The 24,207-nt window shown below is 42.8% G+C and overlaps 1 protein-coding gene across 1 annotated transcript; it reads left to right on the top strand.

The window, feature by feature from the left end:
• Positions 1–991: 991 nt before the first annotated feature.
• On the top strand, positions 992–24,207 carry Utp14a (UTP14A small subunit processome component). The gene is made up of 15 exons (XM_057759748.1): positions 992–1,048; positions 2,229–2,304; positions 3,413–3,483; positions 4,274–4,338; positions 8,648–8,790; positions 9,015–9,170; positions 15,389–15,508; positions 15,606–15,700; positions 16,253–16,376; positions 16,462–16,539; positions 17,424–17,811; positions 18,980–19,377; positions 20,109–20,302; positions 20,416–20,520; positions 23,814–24,207. The coding sequence occupies exons 1-15, from the start codon at positions 1,023–1,025 to the stop codon at positions 24,076–24,078; spliced, it is 2,304 nt and encodes a 767-aa protein (XP_057615731.1). The 5' UTR covers positions 992–1,022; the 3' UTR covers positions 24,079–24,207.

Raw genomic sequence — 24,207 nt, 5'->3', positions numbered from 1 at the left:
AACCTAAATTTAATCCCTGAAGTCAAATGGTGGAAGGACAACAAATTGTCCTCTGGTTTCCATATGTGTACAGTGTCATGAGCACACACGCACACAAATGCCCTCACATACATAAATAGATAAGTTTATAAAAAAGAATTCTTGTGCCAGATGCGATGCCACAAGCATATGATTCCAACATTTGGGACGCTAAGGCAGGATCACCAATTTTTATAGCTAGCCTGAATTTTTATACAGCCTGTCTCAAACAAGAAAAAAAAAGTTCGTCAAGAGGTGAAAGATTGTGCCTAGTACCTGTGCGTCAAGCCCTCTGCCAGTGAGCTACAACCGGGATGAAATAACATTGTGTATGTGTGAAGGGCTCTCACCATGTAGCCCCGGATGAAATGTAAGATATCTTCCTGCCTCTGCCTTTCCAGGACTAGGAATAATTCAATAACTTTCTTGAATGACATTTTGTTGCATAGGAAGAAGGAACAGTGGGCTGCAATCACAGGTACATAGACTCAAAAGTGATTTCCCTTAAAATGGGAGGAAACTTGCTATATTCGTGTGCCCTCCATCCTTCTGGCTCAATGTGGACCTCTATGCGGGAGTTCAACAGAGTCTGAGGCTGGCCAGCGATGAGTTTTGTGAGACACAGTTCAGCTGGGCACGGACCTAGAGGATTTGGGGTTTTTTCAGCTTTCAGCGGGGCTCAGACACCCTCGACCTCACCTCACTCATTTGGGACAACAAGAAAATCAAGGGTCTGAGAATCGCCCCCGCTAATTTGGAGAGCTCCGAAAAGAACGGAGACTGCAAAGTCCCGCCCGCCGTCCTTGCCGCCTGCAGCCAGGCAACCGGGCGTTATGCCAGCCAATCCTAAAGGGACTCAAATTCTTCACCAGCCTCTCCCTGGGCGGAAATGACGCGTCTAGTCGTGCCTGATTGGCGGAAGCAATAATTGCTTTGCGGCAGGCTAGTAACTTGCTCTCTTTTTGGCTTCCGCCCTTGTTCCATGTGAGAGACAGGCAACGGCGATGCACGCGACCAAAGCTGCGAAGGGGTAAGAAGTAAAAGGGAGATCCCGGGTCTGAGGGCTGGGTTTCCTGGATTTAGGGGGAGAGACGCCACCTTCTAACACTCAGTAGTTATCCGTCTCTCAAGACCCTGCCAGTAGTTAATGTATCTGCTATTAGTCCTTTAAAGCCCCTTAATTTAAGTTGATTTTGCGCCTCTGTTTTTCGGCTCTTTAAGTGCGACGCTGTTAGACCCAATGGTCGATCAGGTCTGTCTCTTGACAAAGTTAATATTGCTGGTTTCCCTTTATTTGTCACGTGCCCATTTTCTGTCTGTGCCACGCGCGATCTGCGCAGGCAGTGCCAAATTGTGGGAGAGTCGTCCACAATATTTCCTCCCCTGTGGTATTTTACGTGTTCCCCCTCAGCGTTATAAAATCCAAATGTAGTCCATTTGGTAATGTTTGCCTAGTAAATACCGAGATATTCTGTTAAGTAATAGTAGACTCTTTCTAAATACCAATCTCCTTAGTTAAACACCCGTACTCGGTTGGTTTCAATTATTCGCCTATCTCCCCAGTTCTGGGTACAAAAGATCAAGATTACATTTTGAATGTACTTATTAAGGCATCGGACTGGTAGAAGATGCATAGAATCGCTAATAGAGTCTTTAAAAGGTTAATTAGGAAACTGCCTTTACCTCAAAGACCAGCAGTAGCATCGGTGGGAAATGCAGCGTCAATCACTAATGATTTTTGTTCATTCTTTTTCTTGCGAATTTGAATGGTGTCAGTTACTGTTACCTTGGAGGTGTTGCCTTACTTCGGTCTAAATGTAAAGTCTTGATAAATTGCCAAAGGTGCTCTTACTGTTGCGCTTTTGCACCTCTTCTCGGGCTACTCAGAACTGAAAAAAAACGGAATGAATTGGTTTAGAACAGCGGTTCTCAACCTTCCTAACGCCGTGACTGTTTAATTCAATTCCTCATGTTGTGCTGACCCCCAACCATAGCATTATTTTCGTTGCTACTTCATAACTGTAACTTTCCCACAGTTATGAATCATAATTTGTGTTTCCCGATGGTCTTTAGCAACTCCTTTAAAAGGATTGTGCGACAACCTCCGGTGGATCGCGACTCACAGGTTGAGAAACTGCCGGTGGAGACGTTATTTTTAAAAGAAGGGTTATTTCGCGTGCTAATATTTCTATGTTGCCTTTTTAAAACAGCCTTCTGGCTTTGAGCCAGCAGGAAGAACTAGTGGATTTGCCAACCAACTACCCCTTGAGCGCCAGTGAAGATGAGGTGGGTGACCAGCGTTGAACTGATTCAAAATCAGGGCCAACAACGCATTCCTGGAGTGGAAAGGATTGGAGATATATATATTGGGGGGAGGGGGTACATAGACCTCCAGCATCTGCCGACTGAATCATACGCCTAATTCCTTGACAAAATCCTTCAGTCATTTCCCCTCCTTCTGTGTAAAACAGTACCGATATTAATGATAAGAAAAGGTCAGGGGTCATGGTAGTCATCCTAGAACTCAGGAGCCTGAGGCAGGAGGATCTGAAATTTGAGACCCGGCTCTGCTGCTAACCGAGAGCTTGTCTTCATTTCTTTGTAAGGGATTCTATGAAGCTCAGTGGCACACACCTTTAACCCAGCACTTGGGAGGCAGAGGCAGTGAATCTATATTATTTCGCGGCCAGCCTGGGGTACATAGTAAGTTCCAATCCGGACAAGGCTACGTAATGAGACCCTGTCTCAGAAGGGGGTGGGGTAGTTTCTCCTGATAAAAAGCCACTTTGAGAACTGTGGTTATGGCTTGAACTGTTGGGTCGGTGTTTCTGTATGGAAAAAAAAAAACACTTATATGCAGAAACAGTATTTTAAGCTGATTTCTTTTCTTTTGGAGGAGGGTTCGAGACAGGGTTTCTCTGCAGACAATAATTAAATTATCATTAGATTCATTTGCAGTCACTAAGCTGACCAAAAAAACACAGGGTGGGGGGGTAGTCTCCAGACAAGGTTTCTCTATAACCACCCAGACTGGCCTAAAACTCACATGGATCCTCCAGTGCTGGGTTTAAAGGCATGAGTCACCACCGCCTGGTTTAAGATGTTATCTTCAAATCAGTTAGGACATTCCAAGTTACTAAGGATCTACAGTCCTTTTTTTTTTTTTTTTTTTTGGTCAGGGATGGATTGAAGGATCTACATTCCTTATATAGTGCTTGGATTTTGAAATAGTTCCCTAATTCCAAATCCAGCTTGGATTGGAGTGGTCATATAATATCTCATCTGAATCCCCTGTTCTCTGCCAACTAGAACCCAGATTTGCGTGTGCACTTATTTCCAAGTTGTCTTTCCCCTCCTCGCGTTGTCCTAATGGAGTTTCTTCTTCTGAGTCTAGGGGGACGGTGATGGAGAAAGAAAACATCAAAAACTTCTGGAAGCGATCGGTTCCCTTAGTGGAAAAAATAGGTAACATCTCTGTCAGTTTGGACAGCTTATAATTAGGTCCGTCTGTCTGCCTGTCTTCCATCTTTCCTTCCTTCCTTTGTGTGGGGATATACATATGCCACTTAGCACAAGTGGAGGTCATAGGACAGCTTGTAAAAGTTGGTTCTTTCCTTCCATATGGGGGACTCAGTTTGGTTTGGCAGCAATCGCCTTTATCTCTTGAGCCATCTTGCTGGCCCTACTAATATTATTGAGTATCTCATGTAATGATGCTAGTGCCTGTGTGTAGCATATAGTAAAAAACTGTATGATTATTAGCTATTTTTCTTATTGCTGTCAATGTATTAGAACTCGTACATTTGAAGTTTTATTTAATTCGCACCAATAGTCTTTTGAAGCATTGAATACATATTAACTACATTAAAGTTAAAATTAAATTTTTAACTCCATGGTGAACCATTTATAAGGGCAGGACCTGGATTCAAATTTATGTGTGCTTAAATCTTTTTCATTGTACTACACTGTATTTTTTAAGGGTTGGGGCTATATAAAGAATATGAGATGCGGATTAGACTAAGTCTAAAGTTAGAAACAGTTTGGTTGTTCTGACAAAAGTGGACCATGGGGTGTGGACCATAAAACCACAACTGCCTTTGAAGAAAGAAACATTGTGCTTAAAGATGTAACTCAGTGGTAGACCTGTATGAAACCCTAGACTTCAGCATCTTAGAAACAAAACAATAAAGGGAAGTGTTTTGCACTCCCCATGCAAATGTTTCCATTTCTAGTGTATCTTTTTTCCTAATTTCAGGTGGAAATCGGCTGAGAGATCTGAGGCTAGTCTGAAAGTGTCTGAGTTTAATGTTAGTTCTGAAGGTAAGGGTTTGTTATTTTGTTCATTTTTTGTTTCTTCTTTCTTTCTTTCTTTCTTTCTTTCTTTCTTTCTTTCTTTCTTTCTTTCTTTTTGAGACAAGGTTTCTTTGTGTAACAGCCTTGGCTGTTATTGATATTTATTAAGCTCTACATTTTTCTCTGCTTCCCTCCCTGCCTCTCTCCCCTCCCCCGTCAATCCTCCCCCAAGGTCCCCATTATCCCAATTTACTCAGGAGATCTTGTCTTTTTCTACTTTCTACTTCCCATGTAGGTTATATCTATGTAAGTCTCTCTTAAGGACCACATTGTTGTCTAAGTTCTCTGGGATTATGATTTGTAGGCTGGCTTTCTTTGCTTTATGTTTAAAAACCACCTATGAGTGAGTACATGTGATAACTGTCTTTCTGTGTGTGTTACCTCACTCAAAATAATGTTTTCTAGCTCCATCCATTTTCCTGAAAAATTCAAGATGTTATTTTTTTCTGCTGTGTAGTACTCCATTGTGTAAATTTACCACATTTTCCTTATCCATTCTTCGGTCAAGGGGCATTTAGGTTGTTTCCAGGTTCTGGCTATGACAAACAATGCTGCTATGAACATAGTTGAGCACATGTCCTTGTGGCACAATTGAGCATCCTTTGGATATATACCCAAAAGTAGTATTACTGGGTCTTGAGGAAGGTTGTTTCCTAATTTTCTGAGAAATCGCCACACTGACATCCAAAGGGGTTATACCAGCTTGCATTCCCACCAGCAATGCAGAAGTGTTCCCTTTACACCACAACTTCTCCAGCATAAGTTGTCATCAGTGTTTTTGATCTTGGCCATTCTTTCAGGTGTAAGATGGAATCTCAGAGTTGTTTTGAATTGTGTTTCTCTGATGACTAAGGATGTTGAACATTTCCTTAAGTGTCTTTCAGCCATTTTAGATTCCTCTGTTTAGGTCTGTACTCCATTTTTTTTTATTGGATTATGTGGGTTGTTGCTGTCCAATTTCTTGAGTTCTTTGTATATTTTGGAGATCAGACCTCTGTCTGATGTGGGGTTAGTGAATATCTTTTCCCATTTTGTAGGCTGTCGTTTTGTCTTGTTGACTATGTCTTTTGCTTTACAGAAGCTTTTCAGTTTCAGGAGGTCCCATTTATTAATTGTTTCTCTCAGTGTCTGTGCTGCTGGGGTTATATTTAGGAAGTGGGTCCCTGTGCCAGTGCATTCAAATGTACTTCCCACTTTCTCTTCTATAAGGTTCAGTATGGCTGGCTTTATGTTGAAGTCTTTGATGCATTTGGACTTGAGTTTTGTGCATGGTGATAGATATGGGTCTATTTTCATTCTTCTACATGTTGATATCCAGGTATGCCAGCACCACTTGTTAAATATGCTTTCTTTTTTCCATTTGATATTTTTTGCTTCTTTATCAAAGATCAGGTGTTAGAAGATGTATGGATTGATACGCAGATCTTCTATTCAGTTCCATTGGTCCTCCTGTCTGTTCTTATGCCAATACCAGGCTATTTTCAGTACTGTAGCTCTGTTGTAGAGTTTGAAGTCAGGGATTGTGATGCTTCCAGAAGTTCTTTTGTTGTATTGGATTGTTTTTTGCTTTCCCATATGGAGTTGAGTACCGTTCTTTCGAGGTCTTTGAAGAATTTTGCTGGGATTTTGATGGGCAGTGTTTGTATAGCTTTTTAATGTTCACAATTGCCTTTTTTCTTATCTGTCCTTTTTGGTTTTTCAAGAAAGGGTTTCTTTGTGTAACCCTGGCTGTGCTAGAATTCTCTGTGTAGACCAGGTTGACCTTGAACTCAGAGATCCATCTGTCCCTGCCTCCCAAGTACTGGGATTAAAGGCATGCACCATCACCACCCAGCTCACAATTGCCTTTGTATTTCAGTTCTCGCATGATGCTTTGAGTTAGGACAGACAGATATTCAGCTTTATTGGAGCCTTATTAGAGTTGTTTGATGTTGGTAAACCAAAGAGTTTCTATTGTCGTGACTAACAGGAATATGGGTGAGGGGTTATTTATAGGAGCTAGCATGACCCCAAAGCAGGTGTATTACCGAAAGCCCACTGCAGTACTGGTGAGGACTCAAGAATGCTGTACCCCTTGACTTCTTTAAGGAATTGACCAAGAAGATCTCTGTAGCTGGCTGCTTATATCTCTTCCCCCCCCCAACAGTTGTTAGCTACTTCTATAAAGCTGTGTCTTGGGGGTGGACTTGGATAATCTGCAAGTTTCAGTGTCCCCAGACATGTGACACTTGTTTTCCTCATGAGCCTTCCCCCTCCCTCACGGGATAGTTTCAATTTGGAAGCAACTGCCGTATAACAAGCCACCCCTTACTCTCTCTTTCATGGTGTTCCCTTAGACTTGAAGTGGGGTACAGATAGCCATTTCGGACTAAGCGTTGTGCCACAGCAAGTCGCTGGGGTGATTGAGTCTCTGGTCAGCCACTGTAACAGGAAGTTTCCTTCCGTGAACAGTTAAGGCTGACAGTGGCCATGATCTCTTAGCACTTCAGACTTTTGGGTTTCATGTTGTAGTCTTTAGTCTACTATTAGTTGATTTTTATTTTTTTATTTCTGACTTCCTGAACATCAGCATCTTTGCTGTGGTTCCCTCCAAAGCAGCACGTCACATGGCAAAGGGATCAAGACAGACTCCTAGGCCTCCTTAGCAAAAAGGAAATGTGGTGGCAGACCCTTACCTGACTGACCTAGGTAGAGGTGGCAGACAGTTTTCAATCCCATTGCTTTCCCATTATTGATTTCCTAATCAATAACTAAATGTTGAGTCTTGGAAGCTTAGTAGTATCTAAGATATACTATACCTCGCCCCCTCAAGAGTCCCTTCTTATCCCCTGAGTTGGGGGAAGAGAGGAAAAGACAATATCATGACTGTTAGAAATACATGATCTACCAGGTATGGTGGCATATACCTTTTATTCTCAGCACTCAGGAGGCAGAAGCAGGTGTATCTATGTGAGTTCAAGGCCAACCTGGTCTATATAGCAAGTTGCAGGCCAGCTAGGGTTATATTCTGAGGCCCTGTTTACCCCCACCAAAAAAAAAAAATAGGTCTAGTAAGTGGCATAGTTACTGTGTCTAGATATCATTTCTTTTTACCCTTTTCTGAACTTTGGCAGATTCAATGAGTTTGTGCTTTTAGTAATCACCACTGGAACCTCTGAGCGGTTAGCAGTGTACTACAGTAAGCTAGCTGAATTGATTCAACAGGTTTCTATTGAGCTTCTGCAGTGTATCCACCAAAGCAGCTAAATCAATAGCAGGTGACTAGTCTAGATACTAAGTCAACAATGAAAAATAAGGGATGATCAGATGGGCTCTACAGTCTAGGAATGATGGGAAGAACTAAAACAGGATGATGCAGCAGTGGCCTGTGTCTTTAATCTTAGTACTTGAAAGACACAAGAAGAGCAAAGAGCAGGAATTCAAGGCCAAGCTTGGCTACACAGTTCAAGGCCACCCTGGTCTACAAGAGATCCTATCTTAAAAACAAGACAAAGTCTAAGTGGTATAATGACTTAAGGGAATACTTCAGATTGGTTGGTCATGAAAGGTCCTTGAAGAGGCAAGGCTGAAGGGAAAGGAAAGTCAACCATACAAAGGTGGGAGAAAACATTCTTGTCAAAGGAACAGCTGAGGAACACTTAAAGAGAAACTCAGGAAAAAGGACTAATATCACTCGAGTATAGTAGAATGTTGTGAGTTAGAGTTAGCTGCAAATGAAGACCGAATCCTATCAGGACATGTCCTTTGGGTTTATGAGATTCTAGGTATAATTAAGCAGCCTTGAATCACTTTCAGCAGGATTATGACATATTGAGATACATAATTTTAAAAACTGACTGGCTGCTGTGGGACGAATTAATTGCAGTGAGACAAGAGTAGAAGCAAAAAGACAAGGAGAAACTGCGCAGTGGTGGCACACATCTTTAATCCCAGCATTCAGGAGACAGAGACAGGAGGATCTGTGAGTTTGAGACCAGCCTGGTCTGCAGAGCAAGTTCCAGTGCAGCCGGGGCTGTTACACAGAGAAACCCGGGGGTGGGGTAAATAACTGACTTTTTAAATAACTTTTTCTCCTTCCACCCCCTAACATATTTGGAAATGTACAAGATTAGTGGTGTCACTATGCCTAAAGGATAAAGGATTGAAATAAGGATAATTTATATTTATACATTTTTGAGACTATCAGCATATTCTATTCAGGTCACTTCCTATATTATATTGAGATTTTTTTTTTGTCTCACCTCCAAAACTGATGAGAAAGTTGGCCTTTTCACAGGCTCTGGAGAAAAACTGGCCCTTTCAGATCTGCTTGAGCCTGTTAAGCCTTCTTCCTCATTGACTGCTGTTAAAAAGCAACTGAGTAGAGTCAAGGCAAAGAAGACTCTGGACTTGCCCCTTAACAAAGGAGAGGTTGAACGGGTAAGTTACATGGAAAGCATCCCCTTATAAAGGGAAGAACTTTAACTGAGAAGGGGAGGAAAAGCTGAACTCTTCAGAAGTGAGCAAGAGGTCATTTCAGGGCTTCTGGTTGTTGGAGTGGGGACGACAAAGAAAAAAGCATTATCTTCTGGTTTCTTGGTATTCCTTTGAGCTTGATGTGGGATCTCATGGCCCTTTCCTTTTCTGTACTTTGCCTGGTTTAGATCCACAGAGAAGTGGCATTCAGTAAGACTTCACAGATCCTCTCCAAATGGGATTCTGTTGTTCAGAAGAACCGGGAAGCAGAGCAGCTGGTTTTCCCCCTGGAGAAGGAGCCAGCTTCCTTTGCTCCCATTGAACAAGTGTTTCTTGACTGGAAGGTGAGGGCAGCAAAACGAAAACAAACCCTTCAACCAGTTTGAAGGAGTTTAATCCTGAATGTCAGCTTTTGTCATTTTCGTTCGGTGGTCAGAAAAGAGTATATCTTAGCTGTCAGTCAGGAAATAGCCAAGCCACACAGTAGCTCTGTAGTCATCCTGTTTGTGCTTATGGTATTTAAAACATGGCTTTATGAGTTTTAGTGTTAAAACATCTGATCACAAAGATTGGGACATGATGATGCATATTTGTAATCCCAGCATTTGGGAGGTGGGAGCAGAAGAATCAGGAGTTTGAGGCCAACTTGAGCTAGCTACATGAGACCCTGTCTCAAAAACAATTAATTTAAAAAAGTGTGTGTGTCTGCCAAGATAAAAGGAACATACTATGTTTTCTTTTATATAATTTATTTTTGTTTTATGTTCATTGGTGTTGTGCCTGCCTGTGTGTCTGTGTGATGGTGTCAGATCTCCTGGAACTGGATAGGTGGGAGCTGCCATGTGGGTGCTGGGATTTGAACCCAGGTCCTCTGGAAGAGCAGCCAGTGCTCTTAAACACTGAGCATCTCTCCAACCCATGTTTTCTTTCTTTTTTTTTCATATTTTCTTTCTTATCCCCCAGTTATATTTTGTTGTAATGCTACCACCCAAAACTTATATTACCATTTAATGACAAGAACTTCAGTGAGTAACTCATGAAGGGAGGGGGGAATACTTTAAAGCCGTGTTTCCCAAACACTGACCCCTGCCACTATGCATAATCATGAGGGTGTGAGTTGGGTGGGTTTTAATGTACCAACTCTTCTTCATTATTAGGTATTCTTCCTGTTTTAGGGGTTTTAGCCTGTAGCGAATGATAGGGTTTTGGTAGAATGGCAGTTACACTCTTGGCCGAATTGGTCCCTAGAGTCTCTTTTTTACTATATGAACAACCCCTTCAGAGCAGCCAGCCTACTTTTCTAGTATACCAATGGTATAAAGTCTCTACTAGAATGTTCTGTCTTAAAGAAAAATAGTCAAAGAAAATAGTACCTACACCATAGATAGATGGATGGATAGGTAGGTAGGTAGGTAGATAGATAGATAGATAGATAGATAGATAGATAGATAGATAGATAGATAGATAGATCTGACTACAAAGGTGTTACATTTGTCTGCTTTCTAAAAAACCAGAAATGATAGTGTCTTATGTCAGGAAGTTGAGCTAATTAAAACTGCATTGCTTGTCACCATGACTAAACAAAAAAAAGCTCTGTTTTCTGATAGTATTTTTGAAGTCACTACCATTCTCTTTCTAGGATTCTTCCTTTTCTACATGAAAAAGAGATCAGGTATAAAGTGTGGCTGCAGAATGAAGGGAGACTTTAGAAAAAAATTGAAGAGGTAATAACAATTTGCAGGGTTTCAAAAAAAAAAGTATGAAAGCTACATAGCGATGTCTCATGCTGCTTCGCTTGCCTTCCATGCCTTCCCCAAAATAACCAGTTTTATAAATTTTTATTGTTGATTTAGAGTTTTCTTTCTTTTCTTTTTCTTTCTTTTTTTTTTTCTCGAGACAGGGTTTCAGGGTTTCTCTGTAGCTTTGGAGCCTGTCCTGGAACCAGCTCTTGTAGACTAGGCTGGCCTCAAACTCACAGAGATCCGCCTGCCTCTGCCTCCTGAATGCTGGGATTAAAGGCGTGCGCCACCACTGCCCAGCTAGAGTTTTATTTCTATATTCATGAATTTTACCTTTTTTTTTTTTTTGGAGAAAATAGTTTCCACACTATTTATACGCCTTGCTTTTTCCAAATGATAGTGTAATTTGGGAGTTAGCAGGAGAGTACCATGTTGGTGAAGGAGACCACACTAAGAATGACCCAGCCTCTTCCTCAGTGAGTGGGGCCCAGATGGTATACTTTGAGAATACTATGCCATTTATTCTGAGGTTTATTCCTGAGAAACTATGCTAGTATGGCACAGAAAGTGAAAGGAAAGAGTTTGGCTAGCAGCTTCCAGTTCTTTCCTTGCAACTTAAGAGTTCAAAGTACCAGAGACAGTAACAGAACTACATTTCTGGAGGTGGACAATCAAAAATGCCTGCTCTGTAGTTTGGGTTTCACCTTCCTAAAATTGCAGTTAACTCTAGCTGAAGAGTTAAGAGAGACAAAGCGGAAGAAATTGTTTGTAAACTGCACCATTCTCTATAAAGGATATAAAGTAACCTTTACCCCCATCTCTTTTTCCTTTCCATGAGCACCGGCATTTTCCAAAGTGTTCACAATGTATCCTAGCTGTTACGTTTTGCTTTGAGACACAATGTATCCTAGCTGTTACGTTTTACTTTGAGATACAATGTACCCTAGCTGTTATATCTTGCTTAGGCTAGCCTTGACTCCTCTTGCTCTACCCTCTCAGTCCTGGAATGGCGGGCATGTACCGCCATGCCTGGTTCCTACACCCGAATTTTAAAGGCTATGAACAAAGAGCAAGTTCACCTGTTGTACCTAATCTGAACCATAAGCAGATTTTCTGAAAAGTGAAGTGGCAGGTCACGTATTATAGCTTTTGCCTGTAAGTCCTAGCAGAGGACTGAGGCCTTGACACCCGTCTCAAGAAAGGGATGTGCCTAGGTGAAGTGGTGCACGCCTACAATTCCCACGCTTGGAAGCCTAAGACTGAAGGATTTTCAGTTCAAGGCAAATTCAAGGGAAGGAGGACTGGGCATGATGTCACAGGCTTGTAATCCTAGCTGTTTGGGAGCCTGAGGTAGAGGTTTGAAAGGTCCAGTCAACCAGGACATTTTAGCAACATTCTGTCTCCAGCTGAAAACTTTTTAAAGTTGGAAATAGAAAAAAATGGCAAAGTTCAATTGTGTTTTAAGCTTTTATACAATGAAGCAAACCTACTAAGGAACGTGCTTTGGGAAGATCTGGTCTCCGCTGCTGTTGCTGCTGTCTCCTCTTCCTGTCTTACTGCTGCCTGTTTCAAAGTGCAGTAGTAACGAGCCTCCAAGTTGCCTTGTCCTAAGCCCTCCTCGGCTTCAGCCTGTCTGGCAACAGCATGGACAACTGCGTTCTTAGACGCTCTCCCAGCCTTGGCTTCCACTCTGTACTTTGACTGCTTGGTTTCTCCAGCTTTTCCTGGGCCTTTTGGGTCTTACTCTGTCAACTCTGTGAGTTGGCTGTCACTCTCAATCTCTCCCAAAGTCTAGTCTCACAGCCTGTAGGTGGGGCATGCCCACATCTCCATGTGAACTGTCCCACCAGACATCACACTTCTAGGTTCCCAAGCCTTAACCGCCTCCTTTATTCAGTTCACAGCCTAACTCCCCATTTGAGTCACCTGGGTTGAAAACCTGGCTCCTCTGATCCCTACCCATTCCCTTAGCTGCCCCCCCCAGCACGCGTGGTAGGCTGATCTTATCAAATCTGTTATGGCTTCAGGTGCTTGTTCTCTCTTATTTTTAGATTTTGTTGCCCTGGTCAGGATCCTCACACTCATCACGCTTTCCATTCTGAACCACAAAATCACTTGGTACTCTCCTACTTAAAAATCCATCATGGGCCAGGGAGAGGGCTCAGCCTTACGAATGCTAAGTGCCACGCCTGACAACTTGAGTTCTAGCCCCAGGACCCACGTGGTGGAAAAAATTAACTGACTCCCAAAAATTGCCCTGTGCCCCATGGCATGAGCGCCTACACCCCCACACACGTGCACGCACACACAGTCACTGTAAGAATTCAAATCGAAGGCACTCCACTTAAGCAAAATAAAAATGCCTCATGTTTTAGCTGTGCTGAGCAGCGCATTGTTCCCTTACATACCACTTACTTCCCGGTACCTGTGTTTTTATGCCCATCTGTCTGAACTTTTCCCACTCTTGAAAGAATTGTGCTTAAGCCTCCATACCTAAATCTACGAGTTATTTCCTTCCCTCTCTAACCCACCCACCTCCCAAATCAGGATTAACAAACCCTTTCTGTGTGCTTACCGTTATAACATTTAACCCATTAATGGGACATTGTTAGTAGCATGTGTATCTCTTTGCTCTGAGCTCTATGAAGACAGGATCTATCTTAATTAATTGTGTAGTCCTAGCACCCCTCACAAGTGCCTGGAATGTAGCTGAAATCAATAAATGTTGGCAAATTGAATTGAATTTGAAGGGCGATTACAACATTGTAATATAAATCACTTTGTAGCCTGTGATTGATCACTTCTGCAGATACTAAAAATGGAAGAACATGCACCTTTACCATTCAGTAGAATAGGTTTATGGCTAAATCAATAGCACTGTGTAACATGTGATGATGTGTATTTATGCGTTTGCTCAGATATTTGTAAGTTTACTACTGACCATGATGCATGTGGCTACTGAAGAAAAACACGCATAATATGTGAGGTTTGGAACTGGCTGGTGCTGAAGGCTATCTTTGGGCTGTGTCAGGATGGACTGTGGCCTGATTGGCCTGATGATTTTAGTCATCCTCACAATGTCAGTCAAGTAGCAAATGGGATATTTGATTGACATGTGAAATAACTGGTGCACAGTTTATTTCATAGTTACCACCTGTCATTGAAAAGTCTCTGGAAACTAAGGAGTTGGAGCCAAAGTTAGAAAATGAGCAGAGTTAAATTTGAATTACAAGAAAGCTAGATAAATATTTGATAGGGAACACATACCCTGCCATAAGATAAATTACTAGGCAAAATCTATCTAAGAATGACTGTTCTTGTCTTTTTGGTAATGAATAAAAAGATGAGAGCCAGGCATAGTAGCACATACCTGGCAGCACTTGGAAGGCTAAGGCAGAAAGATTGAAGTTTGAGGCTAGCCAGACCATGATGTATAGCAAGATCCTATATCATAAAATCAAAAATGAGGGCTTGAGAATTATAGCTCAATCATAGAGTACTTTCCTCACATACACAGGCCCCAGATTCAATCCTCAGCACTACCCAAATAAATAAGTACATAAATAAGTTAAGTTCTGGGGGACTGGTCATATGGCTTAGTGGTTAAGAGCTCTGGCTACCCTTCCAGAGGTCCTGAGTTCTATTCCCAGCAACTAAATGGTGGCTCACAACCATCTGTAATAACATCTGGTGTTCTTTTCTGGCCTGCAGGCATAAGTCTTTTTTTAAAAAAGTTCTGGGTTGGGGCTGGAGAGATGGCTCAGCAGTTAAGAGCACTGGCTGTTCTTCCAGAGGTCCTGAGTTCAATTCCCAGCATCCACATGGTGGCTCACAACCATCTATAATAGGATCTGATGCCCTCTTCTGGCCTTCAGGTGTTCATACACAGCACTCATACATAAAATACAAATAAATAAAATTAAAAAAAAAAGTTCTGGGTTGACTTTTCCGGTTAAAATCATCAATGACAAATAATGCTTAAGATCTAACCTCTCCTTCCCTGTAGAGCTTTGATAAGACCCTGAGATTCCCAACTATAAGGTAATTAATTAGTGTTTGCTTCAAATATATATAATATCATGGTTTTTTTTTTTTACTTTTTTTTGTTTTATTTGAGTCAGAAGCTTGCTATGTCACCCAGCCTGGCCTTGAACTTGCAGCTATCAGCCTGCCTTTGTCTTCCAAGTGTACGGATTATAGGCATGCATGCACCACCATCACTTTGACAGTTTTGGACTTTTAAAATTAACATGACAGTTTAGTAATGCTCTCTTTCTAGCATTTAACATAAGACTATCATGCTTAGATCCTTAAGAAAATTGATAACAGAAAATGATCCCCCAAGTAATATTAAAAAGTCCCTGAGTTCCCTTGTAGAAGTTGTCTTAATTATCATTTTTTAGAAAATTCAAACTGAAGCCAGGCAATGGTGGCACACACCTTTAATCTCAGCACTCTGGAGGCAGAGGTAGGCAGATGTCTGTGAGTTCACTGCCAGCCTGGTCTACAGAGCAAGTTCCAGGACAGTCAGAGCTACACAGAGAGACCCTGTCTCGAAAACAAATCAAGCTGAGTGGAATAGTACCTTCCTGTAATCACAGTACTAGAGAAGCTAAAAGAGGATGACACCATCACTTCTGGGGCAGCCTGGGCTATAGTGAGTTTCAAGCTAGCCAGATCTAGATAGTAAGATCTTGTCTAAGGGAGGGAGGGAGGGAAAAGAAAACAAATTTTTAAAATTCAGAATAAAATAAAGCTTTGTCTATTCCTCTGAACAGCTAGATTAGAACCTAAGGTTTGGCATGTTTCGTTACCTCCTTAAGGCAAGAACCCCTCTGGAACAGGAAGTTTTTAACCTCCTGCATAAGAACAAACAGCCAGTGACAGACCCTTTACTGACTCCTGTGGAAAAAGCCTCCCTCAGAGCCATGAGCCTGGAAGAGGTAAGTGTTGTAGACCATTTCACATACCAGGCAAGCCATGGTTCTCCCAGCATTTGACTTCAAGTCCGAGAGTTACTGTAAATGTCATTCATTGTAGGCTAAGATTCGCCGAGCAGAGCTTCAGAGGGCCCGAGCTCTTCAGTCCTACTATGAAGCCAGGGCTCGAAGGATGAAGAAAATCAAAAGTAAAAAGTAAGGAAGCTGTGGACCTCATATCAGCAAGTGGTATCGTTAATCGTGAACCCTTTGGAGAAAACTTGTAACATGATGTTTAAGGTCATGTAAAAGAACTCCCAAGTAGGAATGACGTCACTTTTTCCTAGAGCAACCTCATGTGGTTGTGTCACTTCAGGAATGCCCTCTCCTCTGCCTTTAGCATTTATACTTGACATTGACAAGAAGAGGACTGTTTGGTTACTCTCTCTCCTTCCAAAAGACCATGGAGTGGTTCTGCAGAGTGAGCTCTGAATTTCCAGAGCGTGGAATCCAGTAGGACTTTTTTTTTTTTTGCCTTTCTGCCTCTCTGGAACGTGTTCTGTTCCTTCTTTGAGCTATAGGAACATGAGAGTCTGCTCTGCAGAAGTTCGAAAGATTGGAGAGTCCTGGCCATTGTCTCAGGTTCCGTATTGACTGTGGTAGCCATTCTAGCACCTGCATAAGGAAACCCCTTGGATCCTGTGGGCACTTTTGCATGTGGCATTTCAGCCATCTCTCAGCTCCCATACCTCCTCTCTTACCCTGTAGATACCACAAAATTGTGAAGAAAGGAAAGGCCAAAAAAGCCATAAAAGACTTTGAGCAGCTGAGGAAAGTTGATCCAAATGCTGCACTGGAAGAACTGGAAAAAATTGAGAAAGCCAGAATGATGGTGAGATTGCCTCTTGCTTTTGACACCTTTGCTAACAACTATCCGTGAAAGGCATTAAAGATCTCATTTTGTCCTTCCTTTCTAGGAGCGAATGAGCCTTAAGCATCAGAACAGTGGCAAATGGGCCAAGTCAAAGGCAATTATGGCAAAGTATGACCTGGAGGTAAGAGACAGACCAGACAAAAGGAGATGGAATTGGAGGGAAAAAGGAAATCAGTACACAAGAATGGCAGCAGAAATAGAATTGGGGGGAAAATTACAAGGATTAATGAAAAACCAGGAATATAGAAAGACATCAGAAAAAAAGGTTAAGGCAGAGAGAAAATGACCAGGACAAAGGTGGAAAAAGATGAAAGAAGAAATAACATCAAGGCAAACCTAGCAAAAGAGGAAGAAACTTTTTATACTTTTATCATTGTATTTCACCTGTTGCTTCCTTAAGGATAATTTGTCTTTCTATTTTGTTCTATGGCTACTGTTTATTTTATGTGTACTGTTTAAACAGTAAATGGTAGTAAGAAATGTTAAGTGGGTAGGGCGGTGGTGGCCCACACCTTTAATCCTAGCACTCACAGGAAGGTAGAGGCAGGTGGATCTCTGGGAGTTTGAGACCAGCCTGGTCTACAAGAGCTAGTTCCAGGACAGGCTCCAAAGCTACAGAGAAACCCTGTCTCGAGAAGCCAGAGAGGAAGGAAGGGAGGGAGGGAGGGAGGGAGGGAGGGAGGGAGGGAGGGAGGGAAGGAAGGAAGGAAGGAAGGAAGGAAGGAAGGAAGGAGGAAGGAGAGAAAAGAAATGCCAAGTGAAATGGGAAAACTGAGTTTGTGGCTTTAATAGTAGAGTACTTACCTAGCATGGTGAAAGCTTGGGTTCCAGCCCAGCATTCTGAAGAAAAAAAATAAAGGCAGCAGCATGAGTTTATTGTTGTTATACATAAAACAAACCCAGTGCTAGAAAGGCAAGAGTGGAGGTCGCTTTAAGAAATGAGGGGAAAGGTATTGCTATGGTCACTAACGACAAAGCTCCCATGCTGGGAACTCCTTCCTCTAGGCCCGCCAAGCTATGCAAGAACAGTTGGCTAAGAATAAGGAACTGACGCAGAAGCTCCAAGTTGTTTCAGAGAGTGAAGAAGAGGGAGGCGCTGAAGAGGAAGAAGCCCTAGTTCCTGATGTAGTGAATGAAGCACAGATGAATGCTGGCGGACCCAATCCATGGATGCTCAGGACTTGCAATCGTGATGCACAAGAGGATGAGGTCCAGGCCAACTCGAATGAACTGCCTGAGCCTGTGGCTCATGAGTTTTCTGAAAACGAAGGAAATGAAAAACCAGAGGCAGAGGAAGATGTTTTGTTGAAAGAATTTGAGGAACGGAGATCGCTTAGGAAAAGATCTAAGCTCAATCAGGATGCTAAGCCAGTGGGTGGCCAAGAAACCAAAGGTGAGCTGTGATGGGGTGGAAGGGACAATTTCGTGTTGCTGTGTCTGGACTGAGAGAAGAAAGGAATGTCCACCCGCACACGCTCTATGGTGATTAACATCTAGGGACTTTCAAGAGGCTATGTGCTAAGCTAGCCTTGGAAAGGTGTTGCTTAGCATTGCTGGTACCTACAGACTTGCAATCTAATAAGATGGTAAGTGTCAGAATCCATACATACTTTTAGACAAGAGGTAGACTTGGGGAAATTGTTAAACTGCTCCTAATATCTGGAGTCTAATTTTTTATTTTTGGGTTTTTTGTCTTGCTTACATAACGTGAGAAAATGGCATTTTTAGCACTTCATAATGCTAGATTTTATGTGTCTGTATTTGAGTGATACTTCCCCAGAATGAATAGTTCTGCAGGCTACGGTAAATTTGTTTATTTATTGTAGTGCTGGAAATGGGTTTCTTATTTTTTTGTTTGTTTGTTTTTCAAGATGCTTCTCTGTGATGCCCTGGCTGTCCTGGAACTCAATTTGTAGATCAGGCTGGCCTCGAACTCAGAAATCTGCATGCCTCTACCTCCTAAGTGCTGGGATCAAAAGCATGTGCCACCACTGCCCAGCTCTCCTCAATTCCATGATGAGATTTTCTATAAATAATATTCTTGCCCCAGAGGCTACTTGAATTTTTTTCTTAAATACCATTTCATATATCCCATGCTGGCCTTAAACTTACTACATGTCAAGGATGACCTTGAACTTCTGACACTCTTGCCTCTGCCTATGGAGTGCTGGGACTACAAATGTGTGCCGCAGTGACTAGTTTTATACAGTGCTAGAAACTGAACCTAGAGTCTCATGCTTATTAGGCAATTTTTCTACCAACTGAGCCACACCCGTAACCTATGAAAGTATTTAAAAGCAATGCCAGGCTTTGGGTTTGAGCTCCAGTACCACACTTTAAAAACAACTAAAAAGAATTCTGAGTGATCTTTCCAAGTAGAGTTGACTGTACAGGGAAGTTAAACCCCAGTCCCAGACATTAGTGGTCACCTGGGAAATAGGACCCTGTTTGTCCTTATTAAAGTGTATTTCATGCTTCTTGGCACTCAGTAGTTGCTTGGCAAATACTCCTTAACTGGGAAACTTCCAAACTTCTGACAGTTTTATTTTTTTTCCCTCCAGATTCTGCAACCAAGGAGGTATTATCTGAACTGAAGGCACTGTCTCAGAAACTCAGTAAGGACAATCGTCTGTCCAAGAAGCCAAAAGAGAGTCCAGCAAAGACAGTTCTCCTGGTCCAGGAAGAGGAACCTGCCCCAGAGGAAGATGAGCCTCTATTGCTGCAGAGGCCAGAGAGAGTACAAACTCTGGAGGAACTAGAAGAGCTAGGTAAAGAGGACTGTCTTCCAAATAAGGAGCTCCCTGGAGCTGCAGTAGAAGGGGGGGAGCAGGTGAGGAGGAACCCACAAGAAGAATTGAAGGGGAAGAAGAAGGAGAAAATGATCAGTCTACAGAAACTCCTGACTACAAGAACTCCTTCTGTGACGTCAGTGGCTGTTCCCACAACAGTAGAGGAGCAGGTGAGTAGAGACAGGGTCTTGGGCTTGTAGGGGCCAGAGCTGGAACAGAACGAGTCCTTCTTACACACAGCACAGTCTATGAAAGTTGGGGGAAGACGTTTCAGGAGTTAAGAAGTCCAGATTACCATGGTGCCAGGTGGGCCCCAAGTGTCAGTTTAACAGATGCAGATATATGCACACAGCTGAGCCACACAAGCAGTCTAAATTCTGGGCCACTAAAGCTCTCTGCAGTGACTGTCGACCAGGTCCCAATGGAGGAGGTAGTCACTGAAAACTCTGGCTAGATCTCAGGCACCAGAACTCAAAGTTCAGTTCTGAGTTACTGCCGAAGTTCCCCATACTTCCGACCACCAGTGGTTTGCCCTCAGCCCCAACCCCAAATTTAAGTAATTAAAACTAGCAAGACCTATCTGCTTTTCCTGGGATATAAAGCTGCTGGAGCTCACATTCCGGCCACACTTGGAGATTCTGTTTTGACCCTGGCCATCTTTTCTCCCACCCTAAAACTTCCTTATTCAAGTGTTTAAATTGTGTCACGATGATGAGCTAAGGGATATTCACCCTAGAGAGAAAGAAATTGGAGCATGATTGCCTGTTTGGTTTCTATTGCGAATCGATCATTCTTTCAGCACTTCCCCCTAGGGGGCGCTAAGATGTCACAACCCAGGATTTGGTCTCATCATGAAGCACTGGCAAGACAAGTTTCAGTTCTTGCTCTTATTTCTTCCCAGGAAGATGAAGTGGAGAGAGACCAAAAGCAAATGATAAAGGAAGCTTTTGCCGGAGATGATGTCATCAAGGAGTTTCTAAAAGAGAAGAGGGAAACTATCCAGGCCAATAAGCCAAAGGACTTGGACCTGACCTTGCCTGGCTGGGGAGAGTGGGGCGGGATGGACCTGAAGCCCAGCGCCAAAAAAAGACGCCGGTAAGCGGAGGGAAAAGCCTGTCAAAAGAGCACGGTTTCCCCAGCCCACCCTGAAGTGTGTTCCCCGCACTTTTGACTAAATCCTGAATACTCCTTTGACTATGGCTTTCCAGGTTTCTTATTAAAGCTCCTGAAGGTCCACCGAGAAAAGACAGGAATTTGCCCAATGTGATTATCAATGAGAAACGCAACATCCACGCTGCGGCTCACCAGGTGAGGTTCCGAGCACTCTCTAGGTGACTGATCTCCACTACCTGCTTCTCTTGCTTAAGAGAACTCTTTTAGTAACTGGTGGGGAGAGGGATCATGATGTTTTCATTTGGAGTTTCTTGACTTTTGCATTTTTTTTGAGACACTTTACCCCAGACTGGCCTTGAACTCCAATTGCTCCATGCTGGACATGACCCACACCTCTAATCCCTAACCTCAGCACCTGTTAAAGCCTGTGCCACCATACCTGGTGTGATGGTGACCAACAGATCAAATTTGTCTTTTCCACTGACTGGTTGTGAGAGCAGCAAAGCCAGACAGGCTGTGCTGTTCTGGCTACTGGCAAGGTTTAGGCTGAAAAGAGATTCTTTGCAAGCAGTAACAGAGCCACCAAGTCACAGTGAAACTTATACCCTGGATCATTCTGCTCTAAATGAGGCTTGCTAAACTAAAAATTTACCATTCCGCTCTACGCTTGGATTTGTAGTCAAGGTAACACTTGGAGACCAGAATGTTTGAGTCATGTGTCAAGAAAAGTGGCGATGAACCATTCATTATCTGTCCACAAAAGTGAAGAAATTTTCAGCTGAATCATACACGCTAATAAGCAAGGGATGAGCTGGATGAGGTGGTATCCGCCCTTAACCCCAGCAAAGGCAGGTGTATCTCTGATCTACAGAGCAAGTTCTAGGGTAGTCGGAGCTACAGAGTGAGACCCTGTCTCAAAAAATACTAATAATAGTAATAATAAACAAGGGGTGTTTCCAGTCTAGGAAACTAGAGCATAGCCATTGTCCTCTAGAATATCACAGGCGATACTGAGTGCTGTTGCACATAAAGTAGAAAAGTTAGAAAATGGACAGAAGGTCCAGAGAGAAATCGGGCTTCGCTCGAGGTGAGTATGTGACCCCCCCCCAAAAAAAAAAAACAACTGTCATTGAACTGCATAATCTGCATGTTCCCTTCAGTCCTGTGGTTTGCCTCTCATTTGAAATGAGTTGTGCTTGCCCTTCTAAAAGAGAAAAGAACTATGTAATGTGTACAGCACAGAGAGGAGGGCTGGGGATGTGGCTCGGTTGCTAGACTGCTTGCCTAGCATGCACAAGGTTGTGGGTTCTGTTACTAGCATTGTAACATTGGAGCTAGACAGAAAGCATACCTTTAATCTCTAATCTTAGCACTCTGGAGGTGGAGACAGGAAGATCAAAAGTTCAAGGTCGTTCTTAGCTACCCAGTGAATTGGTGAACAACCTGGGATGCGAGGCCCTCTCTCAAAAACTCGGGCAATAACAGTTTAGTCATTCTGTGTGATCTCAGTTTCTAAGCCAATCACTGCAGAAACTGTTGCCAATATAATTCCAGCTGAAACTATAATAACTAAACAACTGGATATAGAAGGAGAGGGAAGAAACACCCTGATAGGACCAGTGAGGTGGTTCAGTGGGTAAAAGCATTTGTTGCCAAGCCTGACAACCTGATTTTAATTTACAGGGGCCCACATTGTAGGAGGAGAAGGCTCCAATGGGCCAAAATTACAGATGACAGCTAAGAGCGTGCTTCTCAGAAAGGATGGCCTTTCCTTCCCATGTTTATTTACTATTGTCACAGCAAATTATGAAATGATTTTCCAGGAACCTTTCTTGACTTTTTTTTTGCCTTTTTTTTTTTAGACAGGATCTCATGTATAACTTAGTCTGACTTTGAATTCACTATGTTCCTGAGCGTGGCCTTGAACATCTGTTCTTCTGCCACCTCCTCCCAAGTGCTTGAATTATAGATATATGCCACCACATCTAGTTTATGTGATCCCTGGGGATTGGACCTAGGACTTTGTGTGTGCTGTACCAACACAACCAACTGTCTCTTCTTTTTAACTAGTTCAGGGGTTCTCACTCTTCCTACTGCTATGACCCCTTAATATAGTTCCTCATGTTGTGGTGCCCCCAACCATAAAATTATTTTCGTGGCAAGTTCATAACTGTTTTGCTACTGTTATGAAAATATCTGATATGAGAAAACCTACGAGAGGGTCATTTGACCCTGAAAGGGGTTGTGTCCCAGAGGTTGAAAACCACTGAATCAGCTAGACACCATAGGAGCAATAGAATGAAGTGTGTCAAAACAGGAGAGGACTCCTGAAACTGGCTTTATGTTTTCATACACAGATAGAAGAACATCAACCCAAACGAGACATTTCCATAGCCGAAAGGGAAAGAAGCCTTTTCTTTCAGTACTGACACTGGGAAAGTGATTATAAAACTGATGCTAGCACTCTGGAGTGGAGAAGAGCACAGGGCAAGGACCAGGAACCCAAGGGTTCTGTTCTCACGTTTGCTTATTTTACTTGGGAAAATCACTTCCCCTGTCTAGGCATATGATGATGCCAAGGGAGATGGCTGGTGCTATCAAGTAGGGCCAACCAGCTCTACATCCTCTGCCTTAAGAAAATGAAGCTAGCCGGGCGGTGGTGGCGCATGCCTTTAATCCCAGCACTCGGGAGGCAGAGGCAGGCGGATCTCTGTGAGTTTGAGACCAGCCTGGTCTACAAGAGCTAGTTCCAGGACAGGCTCCAAAACCACAGAGAAACCCTGTTTCGAAAAAACCAAAAAAAGAAAAAAAAAACAAAAAAACAAAAAAAGAAAATGAAGCTGAGCTCAAGAACCTGGAGGCATTCAGGATTCAGAAGCATATCTTTGGTTCCCTTAAAACATCAATCATAAAGAGGAAAGGAAGGTAGATCTCTGTGAAGTTCAGGACAGCCTGGTCTACATAGCAAGTTTCAAGCCAGTCAGGGCTACATTAGTGAGACTCTGTTATGAAAAAAAAACAAAAACGGGGGGGGGGGGGAGAGAATGGAGAGCAGGAAAAAAATAGAAGGGTCAGAATCCATGAGGATGTACAAATACTCCCGGGCTTCTTGAAGTGACAGTGTTGTATAAGTACGCACTGGTTAGCAGCCTTGGAATTACTGTAGCCAGGCAGGAGTGGTCTTCTGGGTTTTCAGTCCTAAAACCATTGGCCAAGCCTGAGAGTATGGGTACCAAATAACTTCAAACAGATTAGCAGTCCTAAGATTATATGGGACTACTGGGGTGCTTTGGCCTCTCAAGCTTACCTCCCTTGTGATTGTCACATAGAACTGAACTATGGACCGGGCTGACCTTGAACCTGTGATCCTCCTGTCTCAGCCTTGCAAATGCTGAGATTACAAGCATGAGCCATTATGCCTTTTCTAGGCTCCCTTTAAACAACTGCACCTTAGGCCTCACGCCAAATCCCTTTTCTTTCCCTTCCAGGTGAGAGTGCTCCCGTATCCATTCACCCACCATCAGCAATTTGAAAGGACCATCCAGAATCCTATAGGATCCACGTGGAACACACAGAGAGCTTTCCAAAAGCTGACTGCTCCCAAGGTTGTCACCAAAGCAGGCCATATTATCAAGCCCATAAAAGCAGAGGATGTGGGTTACCAATCTTCCCCAAGGTCTGACCTGTCTGTCATGCAGAGCAATCCAAAACGACGCTCCAAACATCAGAAACAGCTGAAGAAGAGAAGAGCTCAATAGATTGAATTGTCAGAGGAGTGTCCTGACTATTCCTCTACTTGTCCTATGCTGCAAAATGAATTCCAAAACTGGCTTAATTAATACACTGTGTGTAGTTAAGCCATATCTTAGAAATAAAGGCATTTTTAC

The sequence above is a fragment of the Chionomys nivalis genome, chromosome X, assembly GCF_950005125.1.
Source record: "Chionomys nivalis chromosome X, mChiNiv1.1, whole genome shotgun sequence".
NCBI lineage: Eukaryota > Metazoa > Chordata > Mammalia > Rodentia > Cricetidae > Chionomys > Chionomys nivalis.
The sequence above is the reverse complement of the archived record's forward strand: the minus strand, read 5'-3'. Positions and strand labels throughout refer to the sequence as shown.